Source organism: Marmota flaviventris, chromosome 9 (genome assembly GCF_047511675.1).
Source record: "Marmota flaviventris isolate mMarFla1 chromosome 9, mMarFla1.hap1, whole genome shotgun sequence".
NCBI classification, from domain to species: Eukaryota; Metazoa; Chordata; class Mammalia; order Rodentia; family Sciuridae; genus Marmota; species Marmota flaviventris.
The window spans coordinates 14,908,732-14,924,088 of NC_092506.1; the positions used below are offsets into that span (position 1 = coordinate 14,908,732).

General features: G+C 49.5%; 2 protein-coding genes across 2 annotated transcripts in view; one reads left to right on the forward strand and one right to left on the reverse strand.

Annotated features, from left to right (window-relative positions):
• Positions 1-3,424, reverse strand: part of P2rx3 (purinergic receptor P2X 3) — a 28,149-nt gene extending 24,725 nt beyond the window's left edge. The window contains exon 1 of the mRNA XM_027944666.2: positions 3,306-3,424. Coding sequence (XP_027800467.1) covers positions 3,306-3,424 — 119 coding nt within the window. The remainder of the gene's footprint in view (positions 1-3,305) is intronic.
• Positions 3,425-5,405: 1,981 nt separating this feature from the next.
• Ssrp1 (structure specific recognition protein 1) lies at positions 5,406-14,943 on the forward strand. The gene is made up of 17 exons (XM_027944393.2): positions 5,406-5,497; positions 5,967-6,138; positions 6,601-6,786; positions 7,423-7,528; positions 7,824-8,014; positions 8,120-8,350; positions 8,495-8,598; positions 8,699-8,827; positions 9,066-9,287; positions 10,022-10,094; positions 10,507-10,645; positions 10,797-10,842; positions 12,372-12,501; positions 12,905-13,075; positions 13,269-13,357; positions 13,998-14,184; positions 14,453-14,943. The coding sequence occupies exons 2-17, from the start codon at positions 6,085-6,087 to the stop codon at positions 14,522-14,524; spliced, it is 2,130 nt and encodes a 709-aa protein (XP_027800194.1). The 5' UTR covers positions 5,406-5,497; positions 5,967-6,084; the 3' UTR covers positions 14,525-14,943.
• The last annotated feature ends 414 nt before the right edge of the window (positions 14,944-15,357 follow it).

A 15,357-nucleotide genomic window follows, 5' to 3' on the forward strand; every position in this document is an offset into this window, starting at 1 on the left:
GGGAGAGCAGGGCTGTGATGGGTCAGGGACTCTCTAACCCACCGCTGGTCCATCTGAGGGATGGAGGATTGAAGCACTGCAAAAGTCCCTCCCTGCAGGTCACCAGAAAGGGAGCTTCTTCAAAGTCAGGCCAGCACCAGCCAGCACTTCCTTGGGACTCAGGCCCCAAGGATTTCCTTCTATTTCCAGGATCCAGAAAGGGGACTGGCCCTTAGGAAGTCCCACCCCACAGAGGAGACTGGGGATTACCACCTGGGCCCAGAGAAGACAGGAGAAACGTGGGGTAAATTCTGGCCTCTTGTGGACGTGGGGTGGGTAAAGGAAACCAGTGATGACAGCAGCTGAGGCTGGAGGTGGGGGTGACAGCACGTGCCAAGAGAATAAGGGGGCGTGTTGCTGTGAATGCACAGAGGAGTAGCCGCCTCCTGCTGCACTCCACTAGGTAAGGCTGGGCATCCTGTCTACCCGGCTCAGAAAACAGGGAAAAAATATTCAAGTTTTAGTTACATGCTAAGAACACAGCATTGAACCCTTCAAATTCTATGAGGCTAGGCGCCCTCATCTCTCCATCAGACTGTATTCCCCACCTTCCTTTTTGTCCCCATCCACTCCTACTCCCCCAAGCTCTGGGTAGATTGGCCAAGGTGGTCTTCCCAGCTCGGATCTCATCAAGGCTGTCCTTCTCAGCCTCAGTCACTCACACACATGTTGAAATGCTCCAGTAGCTTTCTTCCTGTCTGTTACTTCTTGTAAAAAGGAGAGCTCTCTGAGAGTCTGATGTTCTCCTGAATCTTACATGACTCTGACCTCTGCTCCTTCAGCTCGGCCATGAACTTCTTTTCCTGCCCTCCTATGCAGAGGCGGGTTTTTTGCCTTGGACCCTCCTTCTTTCCTCCTTGAACCTGGTTGCTCCTTTCAGGGACATTCTTCAGATCTTGGTTTGGACATGGTGTTTCAAGAAAAACCTTTCCTTAGTTCCCTGAGGTCAAACACCTACATGGGAGTGGCTCTCCTGGCACTGTGCACTTTTCAGCCACAGATGAAATTCCACACTTGTTGGTGGCGAGGACTGGCTCAATGCCCACCTCTTGCCTTACACGATGAGCTTCAAGACCCTGTCTGCTTTCCTCTCCCCTGGCCCTGGGGATTGAACTCAGTGATGCTCCACCACTGAGCTACACCCTCAGTCATTTTTATTATCTTTTGAGATAGGATCTCCCTGAGTTGCCCAGGTTGGCCTTGGAATTGCAATCCTCCTGTCTTAGCCTCCTGGTTCGCTGGGATGACAGGTGTGCGCCACCATGCCTGGCTCCCCGTCTGCTTTTGTTCACAGTTCTATCCTCCATGCATACCAATGCCTGGCATGAAGAGACACTTGGTACATCTTTGCTAATTAACAACAATGGATTCCCAAGGTCACAATAGTGCATGGGTTCTCATACACAGAGATGGGCTCGGGCTAGGGGGCTGGGCCAAGGAACACGCAGCTGAGCAGCTGATGTAACACTGCCCCGTGGGGAGCTGTCAGGCTGGGAGATGGATGGGGCTGGGTATCAAGACGCCACAGAGCCTCTCCTGCTCCCTCCAGAAGGCTGGCCTCCGGCCCCCAGAACTGAAGGATCCCATCTGATCTGATCATAATGAGGAACAGACAAGGGCAGTGGGAGCTGAGTGGGCTGGTCCAGGAGACAGCTGTCTCCGTCCTCCATCAGTCTCCTGTCTGGAGCCAAGGGGGCCAGGCCAGGGTGCGAATGTGCTGAGACAGCATTTGCACTCACCTGGACCAACACACCATCTTGTGGCTGTAAACACGCATGGCACCAAATAGACACACTGACAGAGAAGGTTAAGAACCAACTTTGAGTCAAGCTCTGGAGATGCAGACATGGAACATTTGCGAACATCACCTCTCACAAAACCTCAGTGTTAAAAGGGAGATTGGAGGCCATTTAATCCTATCCCAGAGCTTGAATCCCTTCCTGATATCCCATAAGGAGCATGGATATACAGCCTTGTTATAACATCCACATACCAAAGCCACCCGGCTCTCGTCAAACATATGAAGCAAAGATTGCTTAAAAATCACATCTGCCCACCTTTCTACGTGCCTCCTCACACACCACTCCAACCCTTCAGGCAAGCAGGCCTGCTCACACACAGCTCCAGCCGGCATGGGCATGCACACAGGACGTCTTCTTTGAATTGCTTCAATTAATTCATGAACTCCGTTGCCAGTGGCTTGTCTCTCTCACACAGACCCATTGTCTCCAGGAACAGTGGGAGACCAGAGCACTCCAGGAAGGAAAACCATCAAGGTTTCTGTCTGCATTTCCTGGTGCCCACCAGTGTGTGGAAATGACCACAAGAACAGAACGTGCATTTTCCCCATTGTCTGCCCCATGGTCCTTTGTGTCTGTAGGTGTAGGGGTGTGTACCTCCAAGAGTGGGGGCCGAAAGGAGTGTTTGGACCTTGCAGGCTCCTGAGCAACTCTCAGGATGAGTTTTATGCCACAGAGTCAAGCAGAGGTTGGGAATTCACGTTTTTTGATAAAGGACAGCAATTCTGGATTCTCAGGGAGGCACCCCACCCCATGTTCAGAAAAACTACTTTTCTTCTCACCAATGTCACTTTGACTGTTAATTTATTTGTGCCTGTGTCTCTCTCCATCTCATGGGGCAGTTCCCTCCTTTGTTTTGCCCTCCCAGAGCAAGGGCTTCTTGACTTTCCAAGATCTCTTTCCCTTCCACCTAAGCCAGAAGGGAACTCCTCATTCCAAAACAAATCCAGAGATCTCTTCCCTCCCCAGCCTACCCTCCCACCCAACATCAGCCTGATCAACTTGTCATCTTCTCTCTGGGTTCCGCACCTTCCCTTTCCTCTTTCTGAGCTTCCTTGCTTTATGGGACCCAAAAGAGTTGACTGAGGGAATGGGAAGATGTGGGGTGGGGTCTGCCTCTTTTCTGGTTGCGGGGAATAGGAGAGGGAGAGTGGAAATGGATCATCTGGGGACCTCTCCTGTTGGAGGGCAGTGCCGGGGTAAGGACCACATACCTTGGAGCGTGTGTTCAGAAACCACTCTCCAACTGTGGAGGATTTTTGGGGGGCAAAAGAATCTATCTGGGGACCAGATCCTGGGTGGTGGCAGCAGAGACCAGTCCTTGGAACAAGGCTCCCTGGAAGATGTATGTTTCCCCCAAGAGAAAAGAAGCCCCCAAGCAGCTTGACAGTAGCACTGAGGGAGGAGGGGAAGGGCAGGATAGCAAGTCGCCCTTCAGTCCTCGGATCTGAGGGACCACAGACTCACCCCACAAAGTAGGAGATGATCAGAAGCTGAACTGCCCTGTTGATAATCCCAATGGTCCAGCTCTTCACGACCACTGACTTGGTGGTCTCGTAGGTAAAGAAGTCTGATATGCAGTTCATGCTGAGAGTGCTTGGGGCCACTCTGAAGGGGCTTGATGGCAGCCTCAGGACAGCGAGGTTCTCAGGACAGGGAGATGGCGATCAAGGCCTGGAAGGGACAGCTTAGAGGGGCTGGAGGAAGAACCTGTTCCTGTAAGCCAGGCAACCCTAGCCCAATGCCCAGGCTCTCTCTCAGCTCTTGACACTCTGACTGCCAAGAGTCCAGGGCCAGGGTGGGGGACACCCTTTTTATTCATCTCCACCCCATTCCCCTATGATGTCACCACAGGGGTGGGGTCTTCAGTCCTGGGCTCCTGATTGCCTGGGAAGCAGCTGGCTAGGGCCCTCTGGGACTCATGTTTTATCTGCACTCTCTCTACCGTTTCTGCTTGGTTCTCAGATGCTGCATCCTCATCTAAGCTCACCAGCTGCTTTGTGCTCTCCCTAAAGCCCCCTGCAATGCCCCACCCCCCAGCCTGCCTGAGCTGAGTACCCCTTCACTCTGAATGTTCACCTAATTCCACCCAATTCTGCAGCCATTCCTTCCCTTTCTGAGTTGCCTCCAATAGCATGGGTCGGGGAAGGGGTCTCTTGAACATATTTCTGGGTCTCCCAGAACAGGGTGAGTGAAGAGTCAAGTCACATCTTTCTAATTGCATTGGCAGTGGCTGCAGCTCTGCCTGTGGCATAGCAGTTATCCTATTTTTTCTTTTTTCACTCTCAAGTTATCTGAATTATTTTTTCAATTATGTGCTTCTGGAAGGCTAGGACTATTTTCATTGTGTTCACCAGTTTCCTCAAAACCCTAGAAGTGCACTGGCCCTAAATATATATGTATTAAGTACAATTGGATTTATAATGCTAGGCAGTGTAGAGTGCTATTTAATCCAAGGCTGAAGCTGTGCATTCAGGGAGCAATGGGGTGTTCCTGTTGTCTCCTAGCCCCAGGATGGAGTTGGCAAGCTGGTGTAATGAGTATCAGGAAAACTTTGACTTTAAATATTCTTTCTTTCTACAGGACACATATTATCCATCACTCTGAGCATCCAGCCACTGTGACTGATGGAAGAGAACCAGACTGCTGTTAAGGGTATCTGGGTTCTAGTCTCCAACTTTGCTGCCAACTCATTGAGACCCTGAGCAATTTCTCTCTGGGTCTCAGTTTTCTCATCTACAAAAAAGAGGTAGAAAAAATAAAGTGTGTATGGGGGGGTGGTGGTGGTGGTACGAGTAGATAAACACCTCTTCTAGGCCTGGCCTTCTCTGATTTTGCAAGATGCACCCTGAGACTATGTGAGGGGGGGGCCAGGTTTCTGCCACCCCAGCTGATGTGGTTTCAAATCAGTCTGGCTCCAAGGTAAATCTGACACCAGCACTTGAACTTGATGCGGCACTTGCCAGTCTCTTCCAGGGAATCCATAAATTGTGATTATGGGTGGGAAGATGTTGAGTGTAGACAGGGAACACATTTTCAAAAAGGATCCAGTCCCACTTGACAGGGTACAGCTGAGAACAGTAGGCTGACTCACAGACCCCAACACCCGCATTCCCTTCGCACTTCGCAGCCAGTGGAAGCAGCCTTTCTCTCAACCCTGTATTTTCCTTCTGGCCCGACAGACTACTTTTTACAAGAGAGAAAACTATTTTGCAGGAGGGAGGGGCACAGCATCGTCCCAATACACACAACGACCCTGAAGCAAGTCCCATAAAATAAAACTACATAACTTCCCTTTAGAACCTAGTCTCCATGTGAAGAAGCGTCTCTAACTTTCTATAGAACTTTACACGCTCCCATATTCCGATCACTTTCCATCCGGGTGGGAACTGGAACAGCCACAATCCCCCTCCCTCAGGTCCTCCAGAGTCGTCGACGCTCTATGTGACGGTCTCCTCGTTGGACCCAATTCGAGTCTCTCCGGCCGGCTCATCCTCTCTATGGTCTGTACACAACTTCCGGTGGCGGGACGCGGGACCGCGCACGCGGGAAAAGCTTCCCCAGCGTACCCCCATCCCCCGTCCCCGCCCCCCTCCCCCGCGGCCCCCATCTAGCCCACCGCCCGCTCCTGGGCCGTCGCGAGGCTGCAGCTTGAAGAGGTGGGTGGTCGTTGTCTCCAGGCCCCAGAAGGGCGCGGGCCCCGCTCCCCCGCGGGACGCTCTAGATGGACCGTTCCGCGTTCAAATCCGCGGGCAGCGGGCGAATCCATTTTAGGGGGAGGGGAGAACCGTGGGTCTGGGGCCCCGGAGTGGTGGGAACGCTGGGAGGGAAATTCTGCATTCTGCGGGGAGTTGGGGGTCCAGGCTCCGAGCAGCCTCTGGGGTCCCTCTGCTCGTTGCCATGGCTCCCGGTGGGCTGCACCATTGGGTTTCTGGCTGGGATATAAGCGCCACTTCAGGCCGGGTTCTCCAGCCAGAGCTGGGCCTGGGCCCTGGAGTACTGTAGAACCCGCCTGTAGGTTCCCAGGCAGAAGAGATCCCAGACATCCCAAGCGGGCTGCCACCTGACTCCTTCTGTGAGCAGAATGAGGTGATGTCTTTCAAGCACCTGTCTTCCTCCTGAATTCAGATTTCCAGCCTGCTGTGCATCTGCATACCTACCCAGGAGTTGGGGCCCAGCTCCCAGTTGATTCGATTTCCCTGTGCAGCCTAGGGCTCTGTGCCCAGGCCATCAGAGGCAGATCAACATGGCAGAGACCCTGGAGTTCAACGACATCTACCAGGAGGTGAAAGGCTCCATGGTGAGAAGGGCTTGGGCTCTTAATACAGGTGGAGAGAGAGAGAAGGAGGGGAAAGTTTTTGCACATTAACAGAACTTAGCGTTGATGATGTTATTACTTTGGAAAAGGAAGACTCAGAATGTGTGTCTGGTATTTCCCCAGCAAAAGTCAATACTGAGAAAGACTCCCAAAAGTTATAGGCCCTTGGTATTTGAAGGGAAAGTGTATGCTGTTCAGTCCTAAATCCATATGTTGCAAACTGAGAACCTACAAGGATTCTGGATGTCAGAGCCAGGTTTAAAGTCCATATTTCCTGACCACTTGTCTCTTCTTAGTGTCCCTGGCTATTATAGCTATCCCCCGACATTCCCTCCATTGATAATCTGGTCAGTCCCCTGCAGCCTGAATGGGTGTAGGGTAGAACTAGGTACCCAATATATCCTGTGTGTACATCCTCCTGCATTTGGCCTATTCCTCTGATAGAATGATGGTCGGCTAAGGCTGAGCCGCCAGGGTATCATCTTCAAGAACAGCAAGACTGGCAAAGTGGACAACATCCAGGCTGGGGAGTTGACAGAGGGTATCTGGCGCCGTGTAGCTCTGGGACATGGACTGAAACTCCTCACAAAGAATGGCCATGTGTACAAGTATGATGGCTTCCGAGAATCGGTGAGAAGTCCTGATGCCTTTCACCCACAATTTTATTGTGCCATCTTGTTTATTTTTAAACCTTTAGAAAAAGTTGGTGTTTCTTCAGCTGATAACTATGTCACTGGCTGGTTTGGCCTCCATGGAGTAGGGCTGTGAAGCCTTCAAACAATCAGTGTTTTGCTTTGAGTACTGAAGGCCTGCAAGACTCTTTGTGCCTGGACTCTAGAATATTTTCTGCTATCTTAATTTAGATAATGGTTTCTGCTTGTTTTTATCCACGTTCAGAATCTTAGCTTGTTGCTCTTATTTGGTTTTGTTCCTTTTTGAACTGCTTTAGTTACAGACTTAAAGGTTTTTAACTTCCACTTTTATTAAAACAATACCTATACAATGTTTAAAAACTTAGCACTGTGAGACCCATATCCAGAAATGTCAGTTCCTTTACTCCTCCCCTGGCCTGAGGTCTACTTCCCAGGATCCATCTCTTCAAGTAATCTTTTCAATGATTTCAGAATTGAGACACTGAGTTAGCATGGATTTCTGATAAAGGATATATTGGGGCAGTTTTTCTGAAATAGATAATCCTGGGATGTTGAACTTGTGTTAAGGCCACCAGGGTTTACTAGGTTTGTGTTTTCTCCCCTCCAACCACAGGAGTTTGAGAAACTTTCTGATTTCTTCAAAACTCACTATCGCCTTGAACTAATGGAGAAGGATCTGTGTGTGAAGGGCTGGAATTGGGGGACAGTGAAGTTTGGTGGTGAGTCCTAAGGAAGACTGAGGTTTCGGGGAGAAGGCAGCATGAAGGGTTTCAGCTTTTCACTTATTTTGTTGTCTTTCTGCTACCACTATCTCTGATTTTCTATCACTTTGTGTCTTTATTATGTATTTATTGAGTCTGTGTTGTATAATCGAGCACTGTGCCTGGTCTTGCAGGTACAATATGAGCAAAATAGCCTGAGTATCCTGTCCTCATGAAACTTAGTTTGCTGGGAACATTATTTATGTATACTCAAGGGCAGTGGCTTGTGGCTTGATAAGCTTTTTCCTCACAGGGCAGCTACTTTCCTTTGACATTGGTGACCAGCCGGTCTTTGAGATACCCCTCAGCAATGTGTCCCAGTGTACTACAGGCAAGAATGAGGTGACACTGGAATTCCACCAGAATGATGATGCAGAGGTCTCTCTCATGGAGGTGCGCTTCTATGTCCCTCCCACTCAGGAAGATGGTGTGGACCCTGTTGAGGTGAGGCCTTCCTTGGTTGCCTTGGTGGCAGATGATGCTGAGGACTTGGCTGGCTGGCCTTGTAGCAGTGATCTACTGCCTGATTACTGGTATGTGCTTTTGCAGGCCTTTGCCCAGAATGTGCTCTCGAAGGCAGATGTAATTCAGGCTACTGGAGATGCCATCTGCATTTTCCGGGAGCTACAGTGTCTGACTCCCCGTGGTCGTTATGACATCCGGATCTACCCTACCTTTCTGCACCTGCATGGCAAGACCTTTGACTACAAGATCCCCTATACCACTGTACTACGCCTCTTTTTGTTGCCCCACAAGGACCAACGCCAGATGTTTTTTGTGGTAAGCAGAAACCTCTGGAGTAAATGGTCCTGGTTTTTGCCTGTGTCTTCAGTAGATGTCTCAGTGGTGTTCAGAGTTCTGTATTGGTGAATAGCAAGTTCATCTGAAGTTTGGTCCTTAAGCTTGTCCTCTCTTCCTTATCAGATCAGCCTGGATCCCCCCATCAAGCAGGGCCAAACCCGTTACCACTTCCTGATCCTCCTCTTCTCTAAGGATGAGGACATTTCCTTGACGCTCAATATGAATGAGTAAGTGTTTGCCTGAACTCATTTCCTGCCACTGTCCAGGCAGGAGACAGGTATGCCATTAGAAAGCAATTGTGCTTAACCATCTCACCTTGCTCTGTAGGGAAGAGGTAGAGAAGCGCTTTGAGGGGCGACTCACCAAGAACATGTCAGGATCACTCTACGAGATGGTCAGCCGGGTCATGAAAGCACTGGTGAACCGCAAGATCACAGTCCCAGGCAACTTCCAAGGGTGAGAGTGCAAGCTTGGGATCCTGGCCTGCTGGGAGTGAGGCTGGGGAATGCCATATCTCCTGGGTAATCCCCTCCTGAGAAGGGAATGAAATCTGTTGGAGCCCTGAATAGATCCTTGTCAGTGCTTCCTTCTGAGCAGTGTGGTGAGATTTGCTCAGTTGAGGGCTGAGCATGTGTCCTGCTGCTCTCTGGCCCTGCTGAGGTAGGCACTGATGAGGCTTCTGGTATCCTCCCAGGCACTCGGGGGCCCAGTGCATCACCTGCTCTTATAAGGCGAGCTCAGGACTGTTGTACCCGCTGGAGCGGGGGTTCATCTATGTCCACAAGCCACCCGTGCACATCCGCTTCGATGAGATATCCTTTGTCAACTTTGCCCGTGGCACCACCACCACTCGCTCTTTTGACTTTGAAATTGAGACCAAGCAGGGCACTCAGTACACCTTCAGCAGCATTGAGAGGTGAGATCCTCCTTCAGTTAACCTCCTGGGTATTCTGATCCTGACGTAGTTTCAACTGGGAAGTCTTGTCAGGGCCTGGGGTTCTTTTTAGGCCTGTGACTTTGACTTTGCAAGCTTTAAGCAGAATTTTCTTTTGCTTTCCTGGGATTTGGTCCTTCAAGTACTCAGTTTAGAAGCCTCTCCATTGCTTTTTTTATGTTTTTAGAAAAGTTATTTTCCATATGATAAAAGCTGTGTGTGTTGGGTACTAGCCTTTTTTCTTCTCTAGCCTCCCCCGACAGTGGAAATGTTATCTGTCTCTTTCCTGGAATGAGCTTTGTGCCCGGGAACACAGCAGCTAATGTTTATTGAGTGCTTACAGTGGGCTGAGCATTTTACAGACATCTTCATGTTTAATCCTCATAATAACCCTGTGAAGTGAAATACAGATGAGTAAAAAGATGAGAATGTCCCTTCCCCAACACTCCTCCTGCTCTGTTCATATTCGGTGACTAGGTACACCCCTCCCTGCTTTTCCTTCCCCAGAACTGCTAAGGGTTGCGCAGGTTCCTTTTTTAGGACCAGTGCCTGACCTTTCTTCCTGCTGTCCTCTGGGGGTTCTGAGCAGTTGGGTTGGACGGTGTGGTTGAGAGTGCCAGCCCTACCATCTGGCCCTGGCCCTTGGGTGTCAACATCATTTAGTCCACCCCTGAGTTGGTCCTTGCCATCTGGTAACACTGTTCTCCCCCCCACAGGGAGGAGTATGGAAAGCTGTTTGATTTTGTCAATGCAAAAAAGCTCAACATCAAAAACCGAGGATTGAAAGAGGTATTTCTGTCTGGGAAGGATGAGCCTCTCTCCTGTTCTTTCTGTAGGGGAGAAAGGAGCAGAGATTTCTTGGCTTCTTTTTCACTCTCTCTTCTCTTCTTACCCTTATAGAAAAAAGAGGTGCGTGTGACCCTTTCCCCCTTCTGGTGCAGGTTTTCTCTGCATGGCCTTAGATTAGTCTGTGCAGCCCCTCAGTAGCTCTGTGTGGGGCAGGGAGAGGGAGGGGCTTGGACTAATTGGTGTGGCAGGCAAACCTGGGCATAGGCCTTGCACGTTGACTGTGTGTGAATGACCTAGCTCCAGGGTCTTCTGGGAGCTTCTGCTCTGATCTCACAGGCACTGGGGAGTGCTTCCGAGTGCAGAGGTTTGGCAGGAGGGCAATGGCCCTCACTCCCATGGCTTCCCTGGCCAGGGCATGAACCCAAGCTACGACGACTATGCCGACTCTGATGAAGATCAGCACGATGCCTACTTGGAGAGGATGAAGGAGGAGGGCAAGATCCGGGAAGAGAATGCCAACGACAGCAGCGATGACTCAGGAGAGGAAACTGGTGGGCTAGCCTCGGTGCTGGGCAGCAGGGCAGTCAGACTGTCCTCTCTCTGGCCTGGCCTAGACTCACCCTGTGGCAGAGCTGGGTGTCTGGGTAAAGGGGTGGGGTTTTCACCCAGGCAGAAGCTGATGCATCTTGTTTTCTTTTTTAGATGAGTCATTCAACCCAGGTGAAGAGGAGGAAGACGTGGCAGAGGAGTGAGTGTTGATTGTAGCTCATGGGGGTGAGGAGGTGCCCTATAAGCTTAAGGGACCAGAAGATTTCTGGACATTTCTCATCTCTCAGCACTAGCCACTGACCTAGGGTGGAAAAGTGAGACCTCTAATGAGGTGATATAGCAAACATTTCTTCAAGGGCCAAGGACTTTGTTAGTGCACATCATGTTTTAAGCCAGAAAGTGCAGTGGGGAGAGAACAGAGTGGATGAGGGCAGTGTGTGCCCGCTGCCGGCAGTTCCCACGGAATCTTGCTTTCCTCAGTATCAATGGCAGCCATACCCCTCTGCTAAATTGGTCAAAATTTTGATTGTGATTGTCAGAAGTACAACTAACTGGCATAAAAGAGATTTTTAGAAGTTGTTGTAACTGAAGAGTTCAGGGGATAGAACTGGCTTTAGACTACTGAATTTAGGTGTTCAAAAGTTGGTGGGGAATCTCTTGTTTCTGATTCCCTTATCTATCGTATTGATCGACTGATTGATTGTAACTGGGATCAAACCCAGAGAGTCATGCAAGCTAGGCAAGTACTTTACCACTGAGCTCTATCCCCAGCCCTTTTAAAAAATTTTCCGTTTGAGGCAGGGTCTCCCTAAGTTGCCAAGGCTGGCCTCAAACTTGCAGTCTTTCTGCCTCAGACTCTCAAGTAGCTGGGGTTACAGGTGTGCAACACTAAGCTTAGGTGATTTCCTTATTATAATTAGACAGGTTTGCCCCATTCGGGGCCAAATTACCCTGAGATGTCTGGGCTTAATCCTAGAAATACTTCTTTCAGTGAATAGCAAAATGAATGGTGTAATCACCTGCCCTTTCCTGAACCTGAACCATTAGGATGTGCAGGTCTTTGATGAGCTGGAACTCAGCCATGTAACCACCTATAGAGCCTGTGGATGGGGTTAGCCCCTCCTGAGTGAAGGCCAGATAGTTCCCAAAAGGAATTGGTACTGGGCAGCAAAAACAAAAACAAATGAAAACACCCTCCAGGAGTCCACTCAGTGTGCTTGCCCACATGCTTACGAAAAAACTTCAGCAGAAAACAGGTCAGGTAGTTCCTTTTTCTGAGGAGTCGCAGTGTATCAGCTAAGACTGTCAGTTTTGTGGGTATGTGCTGGGTGGGTTTCCTCCCTTTTGGTGTTCTTTATCAGAAAAGACTGCAGGGTAAACTCAGATGATTAGCCCAAAGGAAGTGGGAAAGTGTATTTGGCACGTTCTGGGCAAGCCTGATAGTATTTCTGTACTTGGGCATGGGAAGGAGTTCTGCCTGGATTAGGATATGATGACCAAGGAGAGGGCTGGAGTTTATTGGTTCATGTGATTCAGTAAATAACCCATTGTGGTGGTGAAGTCTGGAGAGGAGATGGGCAGGAGGCAGAGTTGGGGACTGGTGGTGCAGGCTGTCCTCTGGTCTTTTTCCCTTGCTGCTTTCTGGGCAGGTGTCTTTGGATTCCATTTCCTCCTAAGGTCTCTAGGTCCTGTTCTCCCACTCAGAGTCTAAGCCCCACTCTCTGGCAGGTTTGACAGTAATGCCTCCGCCAGCTCCTCGAGTAATGAGGGTGACAGTGACCGGGACGAGAAGAAGCGGAAACAGCTCAAAAGGGCCAAGATGGCCAAGGATCGCAAGAGCCGAAAGAAGCCCATGGAGGTGCAGATTCTCCTCTAGATAGAAGTGTGTGTGTGCCTGTGTGTCCATTCTACTTTCTGTCCACCATAGAAAAATGTGTTGATTCACCGTCCCGGGGTTGTTATTTCTAGCCAGCGATTATGGCCTTGAGGGTTTTCTTGGTAATTTTTCTCTCTGGTCCTGAGATAATTAGCTTCTGGAAGATCTGAAGTGGAGACAGGCTACTTGTGTTTCCAGATCCCCTACTGAGCTAGAGGAAGAGGACATGATCCCTGCCCTTAGGACCTTTCAGTCTAGCCTGATACTATTTAGTTCTTCCTCCATTTCCCCACCAAGTTAGGTGATCCAAAGAAATTATTTGGAAGACTGTGGGGTGTCTGTGGGAAACAGCTGGCTAATGGCATTTGGGTTCTTTGTTACGTAGATGAAGAAGGGCAAAGACCCCAATGCCCCCAAGAGACCCATGTCTGCATACATGCTGTGGCTCAATGCCAGCAGAGAGAAGATAAAGTCAGACCATCCTGGCATCAGTATCACAGATCTCTCTAAGAAGGCAGGCGAAATCTGGAAGGGGATGTCCAAAGAGAAGAAAGAGGTGAGGGGCAGCAGAGAAGAGCTGGTGAACCTCATCGGCTGCCTTGAAGGGCTTTCTTGGATCGGGGTGTTTTACTGATGGAGGGGGCAGGGTGAGCCATTGGTGAAACTTTTCTGTATAGATTTATAGATTTTCCTTGCACCTGGGATGAGGTCTCATTCTTCAGTCTTACGTGTGTATGTGTGTGTGACAGGAGTGGGACCGGAAGGCTGAGGATGCCAGGAGGGAATATGAAAAAGCTATGAAAGAATATGAGGGAGGCCGAGGCGAGTCTTCTAAGAGGTGAGTGTTGGATGTTAAAAGATGGTAGACAGCTAAGGCAGAGCAGAGAGAGTTTCTTAAATGTGGGCGATATATAGGGATTTGAAATCACTGGATAAAATGGCCCATTTTCCTGGAGAGTCAGTTTTATTCAAAGGTATGGGAGAATTTAGGAAAATTATTGTAGATCCTAATATAAAATTCACATGGATTTTTAAAGATCAAGCAGGAGATGTCAGATAAGTTTTGTATACGGGGCTGCTTCAGGTTATAACCCCTGATTTTTTTTTTTTTTGTACCAAGGGTTGAATCCAGGGGCACTTTACCACTGAGCCACATCTCTGGCCTTTTTATTTTTTGAGACAGGGTCTTGCCAAGTTGCTTAGGGCCTTATTAAGTTGCTGAGGCTGATCTGTAATTTTGTGATCCTCCTGCCTCAGCCTCCGAAGTCTCTTGAGATTATAGGCTTGGGCCACCATGCCTGGCTTAACCCCTGACTGTTTTATTGTATTCACTTATGATACTCTCTGTTGGGGCAGACAGTGAAAAGAACAGAATGACAGGGACTGGGAGGGACCTTGTTAAGGCTGGGAGAGGTTTGGCCTCCATGACAGTGCCAGAAACCTGAAGGTCCAACTCCTTTTCCCTCTTGCTAATATAGGGATAAGTCAAAGAAGAAGAAAAAAGTAAAAGTAAAGATGGAAAAGAAATCTACACCCTCTAGGGGCTCATCATCCAAGTCAGCATCAAGGCAGCTAAGTGAGAGTTTCAAGAGTAAAGAATTTGTGTCCAGTGATGAGAGCTCTTCTGGAGAGAACAAGAGCAAAAAGAAGAGGCGGCGGAGCGAGGTACGCCAGGAGTGTGGGGCTGCGGGGTGGGAAGGGTGAGGCAGGTGAGGCAGGTGAGAGTCTGTGGACTGGTGGGTGGGCTGTGGTTGGTACAAGACTTACCCGTTGGAGCTGGAATGGATTGGTGGACTTCTGAGATTCTGAAGGTGGGTTCTGGTTGTAGGGAGGGGATAGGACTTAGGGGCCCTTTGCCATTGAAAAGTGACTGAGAGGGCAGCCAGGACTCCTCTGTATATACCTTTCTGCTTAAGAGACTTTTGACTTTCAGGATTCTGAAGAAGAAGAACTGGCCAGTACTCCTCCCAGCTCAGAGGACTCGGCATCAGGCTCCGATGAGTAGAGAGGAGGAAAATCTCTCTCTGCGCTTGCCCTGTCATACCCCCAGCTCCTACCCATATTCTGGTACAAATTTCTACTCACATGACATGTAGTCCTTGGATTCTGTGCCATCTGAACAAGCTCTCCTGGTGGCATGCACTTTGCTGGGGCAGTGAGGGAGGCATCTTAACATTGCTGCTTCACAACGATGGCTCCTTGTAACTTGGGGAGACTGGTTGGGAGGCAGGGCAGTGCAAGGTCCAGATCCTCGTCCTACTTTTCCCAACCTTAGGGATGTAGCTGCTGCTTGCCCTGTTGAGTTGCTGCAGCAGGGGTCTTGTGAGGTCAGGCCTGTAGCTCCTAACTGGGGCCTATTTCTACTTTTATTTTGTATTTCTGGTCTGTGAAATCAACATTTAATAAAGGGAACTGACTTTGGAAGTCATGTCCTTATGCCTTCTTTCTAGCCCCATTCTCACTTTTTATGGTGGTGTTTTGTTTACCCACGCCCTCCTGGCCAGCCGGGAAGCAGGTCTCCAGGTACATACTGTTCTGTTCCCGGCTGGACAAGCATTGGTTTTCACTGTTTTTTCTGCCTGGATAGCCACCTGAGAGTCGAGAAGTGAGCCCTGATCTGATTAGGAACTCTCTTATAGTTCCACTCCATTAGCTCAGCTAAGGGGAGGCAGCTCTTAGCTCCGTTCTTAATCACCTATGAGTCAAGGGTCTTCCAGGGTTTTAGATAATAGAATCAGGATTGACTGTTTTCCCTGCAGCCAGGGGAGTGGAAACTTGAGCCTGGATAGTTGGGGAGGCTAAATGATTGTGTGTGTGTGTGTGTGTGTTTATGTGTAT

Bases quoted from the DNA above. Each gene is read 5' to 3' on its own strand.
- Ssrp1 (XM_027944393.2), top strand. From the start codon at position 6,085: ATGGCAGAGACCCTGGAGTTCAACGACATCTACCAGGAGGTGAAAGGC. The intron at 7,529-7,823 runs GTGAGTCCTAAG...TTTTCCTCACAG, and splicing joins GGGGACAGTGAAGTTTGGTG to GGCAGCTACTTTCCTTTGAC. The intron at 8,599-8,698 runs GTAAGTGTTTGC...CTTGCTCTGTAG, and splicing joins TTGACGCTCAATATGAATGA to GGAAGAGGTAGAGAAGCGCT.